Below are 19,179 nucleotides of genomic sequence, written 5' to 3'. Positions count from 1 at the left end.
TAACTCTTTCTCTCCGTCATTATTTACCACATTCTGGTGGAATCAACGCTGGTATCGTCAGTTAGGAGAGAAAGAGTTAGCAGTGAAGTTAAGTGAAGACGATGTCAACATTTAATAGTTTTTTAAAGCGCTTTTAAGTGTGTGTGTGTGTATGTGTGTAATGTGTGTGTGTGTGTAATGTGTGTGTGTAATGTGTGTGTGTGTTTGTGTGTGCATGTGTGTGTGTGTGTTTGTTTGTGCGTGTTTGTTTGTGCGTGTGTGTGTGTGTGCATGCATATGTGTGTGTGTTTGTGTGTGTGTGTGTGCATGCATATGTGTGTGTATGTGCATGTGTATGTGTGTATGTGTTTTAATTAGTTTCATTACGCTGAAATGCATGTTAATGTTTACCCCAACGTTGTGTTCATTAAAAATAAATTAATCACTTATTGGCTTTATGTACCGTTCTGGCTCATTATGTATCTGGCAACCTTCCAACCTGAACACTGTGAATAAATAGAACTGAAAACGTTCAAATAAATGTAACTTTCGACTGAAGAGTTCTTGTATTTAACTTTCTTTTCAATTTTGCTGAGCTAATAAATGGATTAGTACACTCTCTAAAACTTACTTTAAAGTTGTATACTCTTTGGATATGAAAGTGTTGTCCCTCTAGCCTCGCTCTGAAAACGAGGCAAGGTTAAAGTTGATAGCAGACTTGCTTGGATATTCGGGTGTAAAATTTTAAACCCCACAATTCATTGCTGTGGCCTTCGTCCGTTTATAAACGGAACAAACAAAAAAAAATAGTCAAGATCAAAGTTCAAAATTTGAAACTCTTCTGCTGTGAAATTGATTTTGTTATTCACTTAAGCCTCGTTTTGGTACGAGATAGAAAAGTCGAAGGCAGACTTGAAATATCTGCTTGGATATTTGGGTGCAAAATTGTGACCTCAGAACACTTTGTCAATCTATAAACGAAACAAACCAAAAAAAAATATCATCCATTTGACTTGTAATTTTAAACCTTCAAGCCAACAACAAAGTTTTGAGTAGAGAAAAGAGAAAAGAGAGTGAAGGATGCTGGGAAGGTTTTAAGTTGTGATTGAGTTACAGCCTCTCCGCTTCTTCATTCTGTCCCTTGATCGATAGCCTCCACAGCGAGGTGATTTATCCAAGGGAAGTAAGAACAGAGAGAACTCTAGTGTTACACCGAGGTCAGCAGACGACAAACGAAATCGTGCTGTATGATTGGACAAATAAAGAAAGACAAGAAACTTGGGATATGATGTGGCCACTGAGGGTTTTATACGAATTTAGAGTGGGTTAAAAATACATGCATACAAAAAAGGATTGAATTATATTTCCATATTTTTTCAAAGTTACAGAATAAACGAATGTATTATGGTTTTAAAATTCGTGAAATGTACTTTAGGGAAATTGAAATAAAGAATAGTCACACGCGGGTCGATGATATAATTATGATCATAGTTCTATTAACTAAGAAGCAAAGTCCCAACAAGGCCTTGCGATTTATAAGAAGACCTGTCGACCCACGGCGTAGCATACGCAGCTATTTTGCCTTAAGCCACTACAACCTATGCGACCACAGTGGTCCCGCACTTTTATAGGACCCGCGCTAATTCTAGGTGTAAATTATTAAATTAAATCATTATATAACTTACAACAGATTTCCCGCGGCCTCCTGATTTACCAGGAGCTCCTGGAAATCTCCTGAAATTGCAAAATATACGAAAAAGTTCTGGAAATATCCGGAAATTATTAAAACCTTTTGAAAACTCATAAAAATAATCTCCTGAAATATATAGACAAAAATTTGTCATTTTCGGGTGTCATTTAATATGGAAAACGCAAATCCTACGCGCTAAAAAAAAACAGCATTATGCAATACATGTATTAATTATGTAATTGTGGAATCTGGTGAAAGAAGCTTCTCGAGCCTCAAACTAATGAAGAATTACTTGAGGTCAACAATTCTCGAAGATAGATTGAAACATTTGGTAATTATTGCTATTGAGTGTGATCTATGTAGGAAACAAAATTTGTATGATATACTGTATGACTTCGCTACACGCAAGGTTCGTAAAGTAATTATGTACGTTGTAAAGTATGAATAAAATGCAAAGACGCGTGTATTTTCTAATATAAACTCTTAATTTTCACTTATTATCCGTATCCCTACCCAAACTCGGCCCCGCGAAATCTGTTTCGCATAGGGCCCCACAATGATTAAGTCCGGCCCTGCTATTTCGTGACGGGTGAATATACAAAGTAAAACATTTTACAAACAAACATTTTACAAATACTAAATAGCAGCGCAGAAATAAGAGAGTGATCTTTCCTTTTACCTCTTGATTCTCGTCCAAACTGTTGAGGGAAGAAAAGAATTATAGATGTAGATGCTTTAAAGCTCCTGTTTCTGAGGCCCGAAGCTAACGATGGTGTCATGTGGCCAGCACAACAAGCAACATGACTTCGCGTTTCCCCCAAATATTGTCGGGTAGCTTTTAGAGTTGGGTGGACTCAAGGGCGTCACAAAAATGAAGAAATTCATCGGGATTTAAGCCCAAGACCCCGAGGTTCGGAAAACCAAAAGCTCTGCACCACTCGGCCACCACGAGAGCGATCTATCTAGGAGGCCCGCATATATAATGTACAAACGTTTCCAGAATTTTTAAAATAAACGAGAATTCGGTAACATCGGGTTCAAAAAAATATTTTCACTGCCACCCACACATACACACACAAAAGTATTTTCACTGCCACCCACCCACACACAAAAAAAACTTAGTTCAGTTATCACTTGTTTGGTGTGTAGGCTTTAGTACTTTCAATATGATGGAGCAAATTTTGATGTGTAAACCAATAAATTGATAGGTATATCAATAAATCAACGTAGAAACTCACACTGAACCAGTAGTAGTAATGACAACTCCCCCCCCCCCAAACCCACAAGCCCACACACTTTCCCACACGCTCACACACACACAGCAATTCATTTTTTTCTACATTTCTCTCACCTGTTTCCTCCTCAAAGCTATTAGATCTACAGACTTAGGGAAATCATTTTTACATCTCTGTCCTAAGTACGAAACCTTGCATTGACGTCAGTTATGTGTTTTTGTATGGACCTATTACCATCACTAGCATTAACTCTCTCTCTCTCTTTCTTCTCTCTCTACCTCCCTTCCCTGTCTCTCCATCTGTCCTATCTCTATCCTATTTCTTTTGGCAATATCTCTCTCAAATATTCGTCTTATCTCTATCCGATTACTTTCGCATATCTCTCTTTCTCTTCTATTTCATTCGGCAATCTCTCTCTCTCTCTCTCTCTCTCTCCTTTCTGTCTGTCATATCTCTGTACTATTTCTCTCTTTAATATATCTCTCATTGAAATGTCCTATCTCTATAATATTTCTTTCCTCTTTTCTTCTTTTTCTCTCTCTAAGATGTATCTCTATACTAATTCTTTCGACAATCTCTCTCTCTGCCTCTCTCTGTCTCTCTCTCTCTCTGTACCTCTGTTTTCTCTGTCTGTCTGTCTCTCTCTATATATCTCTCTGTCTCTCTCTATGTCTCTCGCTTTTTCTCTCTCTCTCTCTCGTTCTCTTTCTCTCTCCTTTATTAATAATTTTCGTTCTGTTTCCTCACTCTCTCTGACACGCACTCTCTTGCTCTCTGTTTTTTCTCTGTATCTCTCCTCATCTTTGTGTGATGACTAGTCATGCCTGACATAAACTTGTACTTATCAAAACAAGCAAGTCAACTATTTAACGATGACACGAAGGCAAAAATAGACCTACCTACTACCAAGCTACTCATTACTAGCCTAGACAGAGGACAATCTATTAATTCCTCAGTGGACACTGTTAATGGTACTGTGATAAATTAGCAAAACTTGTTATCTGAACCCTCCACCCGATTAATAAGAACTTGATAAGAACGCAGAAGAGAAAAAAAAAAAAAGATACTTTAAAGTCAAACTAAAATTAGATCCAGTCCAGGTTTTGTCGTAGTATGCATTTCAAGGAATGAATGGTCTCCCTTATTTATGAGAGACAGGGCGAAAGCGGCAAGATGTGGAATGGAAGGAGCTGGTCAACAGGATCCCCTGTGGCGGCCAGGGAATCTACCAGACCAGCTGAAGTGTGGGCCCTGTTGAAGCGCGTGAATTAAACCCAAAAAATCAATTGAGTACTTAACAATAAACTGACCATTAGCTACTTCTTACTGTCTGATTGGTGATCTTCAAATACAGAATTATTACTAGAATATTTTGCTAGATTCAAGTAAGCATTTTTAGAAAAGTTGGTGTCAGCGGTGGGGGACTCGGAGGTGCGTCGCTTCCAGTGTAATAACCTAAGTTTTATTTAAATTCAATTATAAATATATCGCTCACTTTCTTTCTCCACCCCCCCCCCCCCCACTCTCTCCCAATCATAGCTTCTAATTATTATTATTATATATTATTATTATTTATTCTCCGAACGTTGAATTCAATATAGGCGAAAAGAAATTAGCAACATAAAAAAATCTCTAAATCTAAACAGAACCAGGCGCCAAAAATGATAAACAGAGTGATAAGAAAGTTATTTTCATCTAATCAGACTCCTCTTTCATCTGCACGTCCTTTCACTGTCTGCCTTTGCCCAGTTCTATGAAGTCTAGCATAAATGATACATACTTTCCACTTTGTTCACTTAATGTTTGAGAAAATATGTAGGTCAAAGCTGGGTCTTTGGACTCGAAAACAATGTCTTAGTATTTCTAAAAAAAAATTATTCATGCGAACACGTGTTAACCAGCTAAAAGCCCACATTTCTAGATGAATATGCCCCTAGGTTCCTTTTAAATAACTATAGTAAGGACTCCCAAGTGATATCCATTGAATGCGGACACATTTCAAATGATACAGATCTTTTTCACTACTATCCGTGCCTGTACATCCCTATTGATCTATTGCAGGGGTTCTCAACCTGTGGGTCGCGACCGACCCCCTTGGGGGTCGATTGACGATTTGCCATGGGTCGCCTAAGACCATCGAAAATATGGATTGTTATTGTCCATTCTTCTATTGCTGTATGTGTGTGTTGAGGGGGATCGCGGCAGAGTGGGGATTGTAAAAAGGGGTCGCCGAGCATAAAAGGTTGAGAACCGCTGATCTACTGCAATGCCGCCTGCCCGCTTCTATGCGTGCATCTCTTTTATAGAGGTCTATTCACAGAACTTTTGTGTTTATTATCTATCTGCATGTATTTACACATGAATGACACCTGATCGATCAATGTCTGAGTGGGTTTTTATTAATCCAACGAGAAAGCAGCAAACGTTACCCCTCCCCTAACCTCCCCCCCCCATATAACGCTCCTGGACAGACATTTTTTTTCCACTTACCTCGTGCTCCCCTGCGTCGACGCCCGCGGCCAAAGAGCGCGCCTATTAATAGAAGCGTGAGCAGAGCGGTGGGAGGCCAGGCGTAAGTCCAGATTTCTTCTGTCTGACAGCGCGCCACTTGTGGACTTGGTGCCTCTCCTTGCCAACCCTGGAAATGCATTAGTCAGTGTTTATGGTATATAAATATAGCAAAACAAAAATATAAAAAAAAAACGTGGCGATGGTTGGGATAAGGGGGGGGGGGGCGGGAGAGGTATGGGGTACGGTGGATGTTTAGTCGATACGAAGTCACAGCAAACATAGAGGCGGCAAGAAAAACAATCGGATATGTTTGGTTAAGAAAAAAGGAAATTATTTCCCTTAGAGTAACAGCGCAATCATGTCATATGTTTTTAAAGGGAAGTGCGGTAGAGAGAAGAAAAAAAAAAAGGAGGTGGGGGTGGAGTGAAAGAGCGGCCGCGTATCATGTTACGTGTCACACGACACGATACGATACGGCTCATTTTAATGAGAACAGCAACGCATGTCATGCCAGAAGTCGCATCTCGCCAAGAATCGCTGATTCCGTTGCTAGTCGCCTTCAACAAGGGCACGTCTGTGATGAGAATCATGAGACCCCATGCATTGGCTCTGGTCACGCTGATACCACTCACTCAATGCCTAGACCAATTAGGGATCAACATGACCAATTTTTTTTTATTTTTGTACACGTTAAAAATAGTGAGTACAAATTTGGAAAGAACGAAACAAATTTTATAAGTGATATTCACAAGCTCTAAAATCTAAATAGAGATCAATCATAAAGAGCGAATAAACGTAATGACTTTTGTACAACTTGGTGCATTTCATAAATGTTTGTAATGGCATCCTGGCTAGTAATTTTTTTTTTAAATCAATTTGTTAATTTGGCCTGTAGATTTGAAAATTAAAAAAACCTGGCGTATTTTTGCATTGTTAATGACATAGTGATAAAACATACTAAAATGGGATGGGGGGGGGGGGCTATGTTATAATTTTAAAACGCACATAGATTCTTAGGGGAATAATCATTATGATTATTATTATTATTATGACTATTGGTGCACAAAAAGAATATAGGCCTATGAGTAATAAAAATAAAAACATGCAAAAGATTTACTTACCAGTTTCAAGCTTATGAGCTCCTCCGAGCCAAGGGAAGAAACTGTGTAATCAAGCAGAACAGGCAGACTGCTTAGACGGTTATCTCCCGCTTCACTGGTCGTCAGCAGGAGGGATAACTTGTTTGTTTTATCAATCGCCTCATGAAATTCAATAAATATCTGGTGATGTAACCAAAAAAAAAAAAAGAAAATTAGAATCGGTCAGTGCATGATAAAAACTAGGAAGAAAATAAAAGAAACGAAATTACACTTTTTACGTCGAAACACGAATGTTATGAACATTATTAAAAAAGGGTAGATATTTTTCATGCAGGTATGTGTGTGTATATATATATATATATGCAAGAGTGGACAGTGTTGAAGATGTATAACCTATAATGTTTACGCTCGTGTTATTAACAAATAATAGATGTGAAAGTGGTCTACAACAGTCTGACTGATGTGCACATTTAAACGTCTCTTAATCAAGAGCTGATTTGAGCCCCACTATGGAGATAAAAACTCTTAAATTTTACTTATTATCCGCTTCCTTACCCAAACTTGGCCCCGCGAAATCCGTTTCGCATAGGGCCCCACAATGGTTAAGTCCGGCCGTGCTATTTACATATAGTAGATTACTTAGATTAGTTCCTAGTCCAAACCTCCAGCAAGACAAAGGGGGATGGGAGCGGGCAGGGTTTGATAAATTTAAACGACAGTCATGCGCGCAGCCAGTCATCCGTAGTGTGAATACTACTCTTGTTTTCTCGTGGACAGAAATACTTCTTACTACTCGACAAAACTCTTGAGGCAAGAAGAGAATTATATATATTGATAGATTAAAATTTAAAAAAAAACAGACAGCAAACGTCAAATGAAAGGCAGAAACTCGTCAAAGCCGTATAGTTTCGTTGTTGTTTTGTTGTTGTTTTTAAATAAAAATCTACCCACATTTTTTTTTTACATCAAAAAGTTATATCTCACAACCAACCCAGTCACGACAGATGCTCTGTTAGCCCCAATAGAAAATTTACTTCGAAAATATTTCTAGCGACTAGTCTCTTAACTGACTCCTACTTAGGAATTATAACATTGGAGGAAATATAACATTGGAGGAAATATAACATTGGAGGAAATATAACATTGAAGGAAATATAACATTGGAACAGGAATGCTTGTGACCTAAAGTTATAGTTAAAGTTGTGGAAAGCGTGGTCGAGAGGCCAAGTGCGCTTGAACTTGGCTTGACTTGGTTACCTAGAGCGTCTTAAGGCAGCACGGAAAACCAACTCCTAGATACCACCTCCCTCCCACCGGTCCACAAATGAGATTGGACCATGCTATAAGCATGAATGTAACCCCTTTATAAAAGCTATAATAATAATATTATTAATAATAATAATACTAAGGCGACAATTTATTTAAATTTTTATGAATTAAAAAAAAACACAAGGGGGATCACCTATTTTCAAACAGCTCCCCGCCCGCAACACACACGCACACACATTTTTCGGTGCCGAGGCACTGTGTTTGATTCACTTATGACCTGCCTCCAGCCTGCAATTTGGTGTTTGGTGAGAACCGCAGTGTTATGTACATTGTTTTACAGTTCCAATACAGCTAATGTCATATGTCAGGCCAGATGTCAAAAAACTTTTCTTTGTCACTGTGCACAGGCTTTACGTCTGTTGTGTCAATATGTTGTCACACTGTCACAAACTGTCACAATATGCCAAACTGAAGGGGAACAGATACAGAACAGTGACTTTGTTGTAATTTTTAAGCACACAGTCACCAAACAGTAGAATAAAACGTTATTGGCCAGTATCTTAACAATTATCAAGCAGTATCTTTGAAGTTAAATGACAGTATCATGAAAGTTAAAAGAAAGTATCATAAAAGCTAAAAGAAAGTATCATGAAAGCTAAATAAATTAAATTAAAAGTTTAATATAGCGCTTCTTTCATGCTTATAGCATGTAGCTACGGTCCAATCTCATTTGTGGACCAGGGGGTATATTGGAGAAGGTTTTCCGTGCTGCCTTTAGGCGTTCAGTAATCACAACTCTGCTCGATAGGGGTGTCTCAAACTCGAGCCCCCTTCATAGGTAGCCAAGCCGAGCCAAGTTCAAGCGTACTTAGCCTCGCGACCACGTTTAAAGAAAAATATGAAAGTATTATGAAAGATATACGAAAGTATCCTTAACTCTTTCTCTCCATAATTATTTACCACATTCTGGTGGAATCAACGCTGACATCGTCAGTTAGGAGAGAAAGAGTTAAAGTTTTAAGAAAGTATTATGAAAGTTATGGCGGAAAAAAAAGTATCATAAACGTTTTACAGACAGATGGAAAGGTTTCAAAAGAGATGGCGATTATTGCTCACGGCAGACAATGGTTTTGTCTGCATTGGACGAGGCAAAATAAGTAGGACAAAGCTGAGTCCACTTATCCTAATGAAAAAAAAAAGGGCGCACTTCCTCCATCATCAGACTAAGTCGAAGAAGGCGCGGTGGTTGAGTGATAAAACGCTTGGCTTCCTAACCTTGGTGAAGACTGAGATTTTTAATTTCGAGTGCTGTAGGGCGCCTCCCAGCTCGAAGGGATACCTGACATAAGTTGGGGAAAAATAAAGGCGTTGTGCTGGCCACAAGACACCCTCGTCAACCATTGGCCACATAAACAGATGACCTTTACATCATCTTCTCTATAGATCGCGAGTTCCGATAGGGGAACTTTACTTTTATTTCCTTAACGATCGGACTATGAAATCAAAGAAGTCTAACAAAAAAATAGGATAAGAGTGTCTAAAGAAAAGTGAAATGAATAAGGTAATGTAATGTGTTTTGCAAGTCGAAATACAGCTTCAGGCAAAGACCCACAAAACTCCCGAGGAAGAATTGATTTGAACTTCCCTTTCAATTCGTAATTTGCTTGCAGGTACGTCCTCTGAAGCTAAATCATCTTCTGTACTAAAAAAGCTTTTGACGTCTTAGAATGTGTTTTAAAAATTTCACACTTAATGAATAAGTCTTGTACTTTTCAACCATTTCAATAGAATTAAGTTTCACCTTGCAGCAAAGGAAATTGACAAAACCTGTTCTCACTCACATGCCCGTAGAAATGGGAAAGCTTTCTTTGAAAAGATTAAAATGCATATACATTTTATGTGATAACAACATATATTAATGAAAGAACTGCAAACACGAAGTCAGTCTGTCCACTCTTTATTACAAATATTAGTGACAATGTCACAGTCAATGTGCTTCATTTCAAGTAACATAATTTCTTCCTGGACACCCCATATTCATTTCAATACTTTGCCAGCAAAAACTACTGTGGTACCGAACATAGAATGCTCTGTCTCTAGCTCTTCAAGAAAGCTTCTTGTCGGAACTGACAGTGGTTAAGACACCCCTAGCTCTGATAAGTTTGATAACTCAGATAATTGGATTAACAACATGTAACATTCAATGCAACTTTGCACAAACTTTCCCGTGTAGAGAGATTAGTGTATGGCTGGGAAATCATTCTTTGATTTTATTACCAAACTTATGTTTTTCTCAGTCAGAGTACAGGCACGATCAAATGTTACACTCGCCATCTTGTTCCATGCCAACTAAACAATTTCAGCACAGTTCCTCATTTTAGTGAATCAATAGTAGCCTGAAATATTGCCAAATAGAATCATCTTCGTTTACGTCACAATTTTTAAAAAGACATTTATAAACAATGTCTTTCTTTAGCTTCTTCGTCACAAGAATCAGAGGTTTCAATACTTTATACAGATATTTGAAATTATTTTTTTCTTTACATAGATGTGGGCACACCTAATATTTGTAGGTGTCCGAGGGCCGCATGTGGCCCGCGGACCGTAATTTGCCCACCCCTGGGTTAGAAAGATTGTTGGAAATAAAAAAGGAATTTAATAAATGACTTTTATTGAAAGCGCTGGAACATTTTTTCTATAGATCAATTTAAACTTATTTATTTTTAATATGTAAGCATTTTGTAAATACATATAATCTCAGGGCACACATATATGTGTATGTGTCCGAGGGACATATTTTCCCACTTTAAAGGTAAGGGCGGCATATATATATATATATGTTTGGTTTAGCTGAACTTGTCCATATTTGGTGTTATTCTGTCTCTGTTAATTTCTCTTTATTCAATAGAAGATTACATTGCCAAAAACACACAAGACAAAACAGTAAGTTCCATGTTCTCACAACGGTTAAAGTGAACATGGTTCAGAAATTGTTCAAACTTGATGCTCATTACGTTGTCTATTGTCCTCCGTTGTAGACACATTGTACGTACACATGCACCGTACATGTGCTCACAAGAGAAATGAAATTGAGATTCTTTCGAAAGAAACTGTCTTTAGTTTCTATGGAAGCCCCAAATTTCCGAGAAACATAATAGTTAAATGTTTTTGTTGGTGCGTTTTTTTTTTTTTTTTTTTTTTAAAAGGAAACCTCAGAATTTGCGCTATTCAGTTTTAGCTTTATCATCATAGGAATCCTTGGGCTTTATGCCTCTTTTCTTTGCCTCTTTTTTGGGCTTTATATGCCTCTTTTATGGGCCATCTTGCCTCTTTTGTGGGCTTTTTTTTTTTTTTTTTTTTTTTAATATGTTTTTATTTGTAAGTTACCATAATTCACAAGTATTAAATCATAAACAATTGAAAAGTGATTAACCTAAAAATATAATAACAGTAATAGAAATATTATTTAATATCAAAGACATACTACCTAACCAATGAACCCCCTAAAGACAGAAAAATGATACAAGTATACTCTACTCCAGAACAATCAACACAATATCAGATATCCCTGACCCCCAACACCCTATTTCTGAAAAACTACATGAGCATTATACAGGTATATGAAAATCAAACTAGATAATTCTCTACCCTAAAGTCCATTATTTTTCTAAATGTTAATTCCAAGTGATTAGGATCAAACACCTTATTATTATGTAGACATTTGAGCCAGGTAGCCCAAACAAGATTCCTGTATTCGGAAACAATAATCAAGTTAAAGTTATGTATCATTTTATTTTTTAGTTTTGGCAGCTTGTTTAAAATAATAGACAAGTTAACATTTACATAATTGCCACAGTTTGCTTCCAATAGGTCCATTACAGTACTTCTAACTTGAAGGAATAATGGACATTCCAAATACATGTGTTTTTCGTTATCAGCATTTTCAAGGTGGCATAATATACATTCACGGTCATTTGCCCGTCTTCTAACCATAGGGGTCATCCCAAAGATAAGTCTATAACTAATCTCTCTAGCTTTTGGTGGGATATGTTTACTGTGTAGGTTTATGAATGTGTCCTTGAATTCTGTCACCCCAAGAACTCTCCCCCACTTAATCCTATTCACTAGGCTTTCCTGTAACAGCTTTTTAAGTGTTGTGTATGATTCTTTGGTTTTGTTGTGTATTAAATGTTCATTACCAGGTAAAACTCTTGAAATAGATCTGTAAAATGGATGAGTGACTGTACCAAAATAGTGAGGAGTATCATTGTGTATTGGAAGAAGACTACTTAATCTTAAACCATAAAAGTAAATTGTCAAGGGAAAGTTTGTTGGGTTTCTAACTACTTGACCTACAAATTTTAGCCTTAGCGACTGTATTTTTGTTTTAACATCTTGCAAGTTTATCCCCCCATCCTCTTTGTTTTGAATGAGTGTAGTGTGCTTAATGCTCCTAATAGTGTTTTTAAATATAAAGCTTCTAATTAACTTGTTCAGCTTGTTTATGAATTTAGGAGGTGGCTCTGTAATGTTAGCTAAATAGACAATCTTTGGAATGACCAAACTATTTATCAATACAGCTCTACCAAATATTGTAGAACCTGTGTGCTGATAACGTTTAATTAAGTTTGAGGCTTTGACAAAAATATTCTCCCACTGGTCTTTACAATAGAACAAAGGATTACAGGTATAGACAATACCACAAATCTTGATTTTATCAACAATTCTGAAAGCGCAATTCTCTTTGAATTTCCATTTCCCTAGTCCCATTACAGAGGATTTATTTATATTTATTTTTGAACCACTAGCTTCTCCGAAAAGTGTAAATTTCTTCAGTATATTCTCAATATCTTGCTCTGAAGATGGAAAAAAGGTTGTATCATCCGCATAGGCTTTGACTTTGATGGTTGAGAAGGAACGACCCGGTATATTTATCCCAATAATGGATGGGTCAGATCTTACAGATTCCAAGAAGGGTTCCAAGCAAAGGATATACAAGAAGGGGGATAAGGGACAGCCCTGTCTGACAGACCTTTGTATGAGGATACTCCTACTGAGAGAATGATTAATTATCAATCTACTTGTTGCATTGGTATAGACAAGCTTTATATATCTGATTAACAGGGAACTTATTTTACATTTCTCAAGCACAAAAGACCAAATGACTAACAAAATTTTGTGATATTATTTAATTAAGCAAACGTAAATTGACAAATAATTGGTGCTTTTTATTTGAATAGAAAAAAAAAGAAAATACACTGTTGTAGACACATTGTACGTACACATTGTGTTATACACGCCAAGCGATAACGAAGTCCTTGAACTTGAGATTCTTTCAAAAGGAGCTGTCGTTAGTTTCTATGAAAGCCCAAAAATTCCGAAAAACATAATGCTAAATGTTTTTGTTGGTGCGTTGACCAGCTGACAAGCATGAATTCCTATTGTAACTGTTTTTATGCACAGCTAAGTGTACTTAGAACTGGGCTAATCAACGAAAAAAAATGTATTAAGTCATGTATGCAGGCTGTAAGGTCCAAAGGAACTTTATTACTATGATCGCTTTTTCCGAATCACTTGTAGAGAAACATCCACAAGTTTACAGCTCGGCACCAGTTTCCAGATTTTTACTTGTCATCAAACCAAAATTGAGGCTAAACAGCATTGCAGTGAGCTCAAGAAAACACTGGTCGGATACTTTCGCATTGAAGAGACAGGGTACTATAAATGTTATTTTCCCGTGACATGATTCTGGTTAAATTATTTTTGCATATTTAACTTACGAGTGTGGGAAAAAAAATCCTTTTCTAAATATGTTTTAATAATATTATTATCTGGGAGAAGGTTTTCCGTGCTGCTTTTATGCGCTCAGTAAGCACAACTCTGGAGGCGCGGTGGCTGAGCGGTAAAGCGCTTGGCTTCCGAACCGGGGTCCAGGGTTCGAATCCTGATGAAGACTGGGATTTTTAATTTCGGGATTTTAAAGAGGCTGTTAGTCCACACAAATTCTAATGACATTAGTTAGAGAAAGTAAAGGCGCTTGGTCGTTGTGCTGGCTACACGACACCCTGGTTAAAAGTCGGCCATAAAAACAGATGACCTTTACATCATCTGCCCTGTAGATCGCAAGGTCTGAAAGAGGTAATTTACTTTTTTCTAATAAAGACCTTGTCCGTCGGGGTGCTGCTCATGTACTCAAAGGGGCAGCACCCCGACAGACACCCTGGGCTAACGAGGTTTTGTTACTGCACAATTCAATCCTTGAGCTAGCACTGAACTACACACAACAGACGATTTGCATAATATCACCGCTTCGTTTCGTTTGACCGAGCATAACGGAGGCGGAATTCCTTGTTTTTAGATATTAACTGATGACAGGAATGCACGACAGGATGGGTCCTTGACATGAACGACTATAGCCAATGTAACGGACCAAACAAAGCCTATCAGGAATCTATCAATAGTATCTAAACAGTTATACTTTGTTACGTAGGCTTTTAAAGTTAATGTGATCGTCTTAGCGAATGATTAACATAAAAAAAGGTTTAAGATTCTATTATACGTGATCTAAAGACGCAGAGGCGTCGCTAGGGTCGGTGTCACTGGGTGCAGTTAGCTAATGCTGTCAACCCAAACCCAACTAACCTTTTCCAGTTTATAAAATGTGAAGACATTTTTTAGGTATTCAGCTACAGAGAATTTTTTAATACTTTTTACTCCACTTTGGTGTCACCCTTTGCCGGTGTCAAACGGTACGTATCCCAGCCCTCTGACTCCTTAGCGACGCCTCTTTTTCAAAGATGATTGAACTTATCTAGTGTACTGCTTCATACCAACTGATTTGCGGGGTGTGAAACAACAACTTATACTAAAGTTACATAAGTGTCGCCAGCCATTTATTGGGGCGCAGTGGTTTCGAACCTCGGTGAATACTAGGATTTAGATTTTCCTGATTTTTAGGGCGCCCATGGTCACCCAACTCAAATGGGCACCTGACTTGTGTTGGGGAAAGTCAAGGCGGTTGGTCGTTGTGCTGGCCACATGACACCCTGCTCGTTAACCGCTGGCCAAAGAAACAGATGATCTTAACATCATCTGCCCTATAGACCACATGGTCTGAAAATAGGAACTTTACTTCACCAGACAGACTGGCAGAAAGAGCGACAAACAGAATGGCTACGACGGACAGAACGGCAGAACGAACGACAGACAGAATGGCAGAAAGAATGACAGACAGAGTGGCAGAAAGAACGACAAAAAGAATGGCAACGACGGACAGAATGGCAGAAAGAACGACAAACAGAATGGCAAAGACAAAGACAAAATACAGACAAAATGGCATCGACCGACAGAATGTTAGAGAGAACAACAAGCTGAATTGCAACGAAGGACAGATGGCAGAAAGAACGACAGACAGAATGTCAACGACGGACAAAATGGCAGAAAGAACGACAGGCAGAATGGAATCGACAGACAGAATGGCAACGACAGACAGAATGGCAACGACAGACAGAATGGTAAAGACGGAAAGAATGGTAGAGAGAACAACAAGCTGAATTGCAACGACGGACAGAATGGCAGAAAGAACGACAGACAGAATGGTAACGACGGAAAGAATGGTAGAGAGAACAACAAGCTGAACTGCAACGACGGACAGAATGGCCGAAAGAACGACAGACAGAATGGTAACGACGGAAAGAATGGTAGAGAGAACAACAAGCTGAACTGCAACGACGGACAGAATGGCCGAAAGAACGACAGACAGAATGGTAACGACGGAAAGAATGGTAGAGAGAACAACAAGCTGAACTGCAACGACGGACAGAATGATAGACAGTGGCTAGCCGCTAAACGAATTCAGTGAAAATGGCAGGGAAAATTACAAAGCGAGTGACAGAAAGAATGAAGTACGCTGACAGAGAGAGACTGTGGCTGAGACAGGGAGACGTGTACTACTGTGCCTGCATGCGACTGTATGTAGTCAGCAGTTAAGCGTCACACTTCCTATAAACAAAAGTTTCTATGCTGCACAAAAAGGTCTGACCATAATGTGTGTGTGTGTGTTTGTGTTTGTCTACGTGCCAGTGATAGAATGACTTAGAAAATCTAACCTAATTGCAATAGCAGTGGTCGCCTCTGAGGTCGTGGTGACCTGGTCCTTTTTTTTCTTTTCTGGGTCTATATATTTATATTATTAATTGAGAGTTGGGGTTCTGAAAGGTGGAAGTTCTGATCAGTTTGGCTCATCAGGTCAATCTCACCTTTCAACAGGATTCTGATAACATTTAAAATGGCATGTAGACAGTGTATAAGAAAAAAAAAGCAGCATAACAGACAGAAAACACATTGAAATCTAAATTAAGCATTACTGGCAGACTATCTCTTTATATCAAGTGACATGATTGTTACTAGTTCTAGAATATGAGTTACACTTTTAACTATCATCAATTCGACCACAAAACATCTCAAACAAATGTGAAACCCAAATCCATGTAAAAAAAAAAACGGCCACGGGCAACGATGTCGTCTGCTCTGGCGTCATTACAGCACACCGGAAATCATTTGCACCGCGCTGCATCATTGAACCAAAGGAAATGTAGATACACCAAAATGGCGGCCACACCATTATGTCTTGAAATCATAAACAGATCTAACGACACGGTTTCACAATGACTTCTTCCTCTGAGTTCTTAATGCGACTTCTGGTAACACGTAGTTTGTAACGTAATATAAAGGTTTTACAGTAACGAGTCTTGACCGATGAGGTGCACCAATTCACGTGCATTGCCTTCTGATTAATGGTGCAACTCGGTGCAAAAGCGAACGTGGTTTAAAAAAGGGGGGAGTGAGGTGAAAAAGAAGGCAGGAAGTTCAAAGATTGGTCGACATTGTTTTTCTATGACGATCATGGTTTTATAACAAGAAAAACACTTTATTTTTAAATACAATATACATTTTTTACGCAATCACCTCATAATACAACTTCAATTAAAATATACAATTTTTAATATTTTTTTTAATTTGCTCAAGCCGGGTATTGACTAGGCCATGATATTTTTTATAGCCCAAATAAAATTAATTTCTTTTTTTTTTTTAACTTTGAAAAATGATAACGGTAAAACAAGAGCTTTCCCTGTTTGTAAAAATGTGTTTCGTTAGTAAAATGTTTGACATGTTTCGGACGACCCCTTCAGAGCTGAAGAGAGTTCAATGCCTAGTCCAAACCTCCCGCAGGACGACGGGGTTTTGAAGCGGGCAGGGTTGGAACCCGGGGCCATCGATAAGTCCGAGCGACAGTCCAGCGCGCAAACCGCACGATCAACAAGTTAGTAATTCTTTTATCAGCGATATACACCAGCAGTTAAATTTCTAGGAAAATCGTTTTGAGATCCGCATCCAGGTTCCAGGTTTCTCCATGAAGTAATTTTCACATAATTGGTAGTAATTTGCAGTTATTTATCCTTAGATAAGCCTTGGCTTTAAAAAGCGTTATTTTTTCTATTGCTTGTTTTTTTTATTTTTTTATTTTTTGGTCTTATCTTATATAATACAGACGTTACTTCAAAAAAAGAAGATGGTCTGTGAAATTCACGAGTTGATTTGATTTATTTTCGTAGTTCGTTTGAGAAATATATCTTATAATACATTTACTATCAATCATTGAGCACTCCCCTATATATTTTGTGTCAGATATACGTATTCATACGCCATAAAGAAGACCGAGGTCTAAATATAATTGCACAGAGTAAATTGTACTTAGAGAGTATATTTTCTATGCGCTGTAGAAAAGCAAAGAAAAATAGTCCATTACCGTGTTAAAATCCGGATTAAGCCATACAATAGGAAGGATTACAATACGTGAGGGTGGTTGTCAAGCAAGAAATATGAGAGCCCATAATCATAGTTGAATTATTAAGTACTAGACTAAGTATTGCATTTGAATACTGAGACAAAAGAGAGAGAAAGAGACAGGCACAGAGAAAGAGAGAGACAGAGAAAGAGAGAGACAGAGAAAGAGAAAGAGAGAGACAGAGAAAGAGAGAGACAGAGAAAGAGAGACAGAGAAAGAGAGAGACATAGAAAGAGAGAGACAGAGAAAGAGAGACAGAGAAAGAGAGAGACATAGAAAGAGAGAGACAGAGAAAGAGACAGAGAAAGAGAGAGACAGAGAGAGAGAGACAGAGAAAGAGAGATCGTTCGTGTGACAAATAGACAAAATGTCCAGTAGTTAAAATCTGGAAATAGATTTCAGTGACGCAACGTCTAGACAGAAAGGTGGGAAACAAAAAACAGCAGGGAGGGGGTGCGTGAGATAACAAATGGGAGGATAGGTACAGAGGTAGAGATAACTAGGCTCCTAGCCAGATATGATGTTTCAATGTGGTCTTCAAATAAACAATGCATTTCTAACCTGGATAGACTCTGTAGTGTGTGCGCGCGTGGGTGTGTGTGTGTTAAAAAGAAGGAGGAAGCGTCTTTTCCTGGGCGACCAAAAACCAGGCCAGGTTAAGTTCAAAAGTGGGGTAAAAAAACCCACTCTAATGTCAACTTTGATGCTGCAGTTTGGTTTTTAGTTCAATCTTGAATCTGAAAACAAACCCAGAAAATGTCATGTGTTGTCTCTCTGGGATCTGAATGTGATATTTACGCTTGGTACTACTAGTATTAGAATAACAATATAAGTTGTTTTTTTTTAATATCCTAGACCAGGAAAAAAGAAAAAAAGAGGCAGACAGAGAAAACAATGGAAAACAACATAAAAGAACGGACGGGACAATGAAACAAAATTTTATTCAAAGCAAAAGACAGACAGGAATGGAGAAAAGCGGTCGACAAACTTACGTTTCAACAGACTAAGGCAGCGGTTCTCAACCTTTTAAGCTCGGCGACCCCTTTTTACAACCTCCCACTCAGCCGCGACCCCCCCCCCTGACACACACATACAGCAATAGAAGAGTAGGCAATAAAATCCATATTTTCGATGGTCTTAAGCGACCCCTGGCAAATGGTCAATCGACCCCCAAGGGGGTCGCGACCCACAGGTTGAGAACCCCTGGTCTAAGGCATAGATGAAGGTGAAGACTGGGAGACTATACTAGTCCATGAACTCAGAATATCCCCATTTAAGTCACCTCAGACAAATCTTATAAACACAACAACCCAGTATAATAAGCAACACTGTATAGAAGAGCCAAAGAGCTGAAAAGAACAGGACTCATTATTCCTTGACACAGACTGCAAAAGAGGCTACAGCTCAGCAGCAAAAGAGGCTACAGCTCAGCAGCAAAAGAGGCTACAGCTCAGCAGCAAAAGAGGCTACAGCTCAGCAGCAAAAGAGGCTACAGCTCAGCAGACACAGACACCGTTGTCTATCAGATTTGCCCATGATTGGGCCATG

General features: G+C 38.4%; 2 protein-coding genes across 2 annotated transcripts in view; one reads left to right on the top strand and one right to left on the bottom strand.

Moving 5' to 3' along the window:
• The window catches only part of LOC106051369 (uncharacterized), a 117,742-nt gene that overhangs the window by 25,921 nt on the left and 72,642 nt on the right, over positions 1-19,179 (top strand). The gene's annotated exons all lie outside the window — the stretch shown is intronic.
• Positions 1-19,179, bottom strand: part of LOC106060275 (uncharacterized) — a 295,644-nt gene that overhangs the window by 259,610 nt on the left and 16,855 nt on the right. The window contains exons 2-3 of the mRNA XM_056012021.1: positions 6,537-6,695; positions 5,395-5,542 (exon numbers count right to left, since the gene is read on the bottom strand). Of these exons, the coding sequence (XP_055867996.1) occupies positions 5,395-5,542; positions 6,537-6,695 (307 nt within the window). The remainder of the gene's footprint in view (positions 1-5,394; positions 5,543-6,536; positions 6,696-19,179) is intronic.

This window comes from Biomphalaria glabrata, chromosome 15 (genome assembly GCF_947242115.1).
Source record: "Biomphalaria glabrata chromosome 15, xgBioGlab47.1, whole genome shotgun sequence".
NCBI lineage: Eukaryota > Metazoa > Mollusca > Gastropoda > Planorbidae > Biomphalaria > Biomphalaria glabrata.
This window is presented reverse-complemented; position numbering and strand designations above follow the sequence as displayed.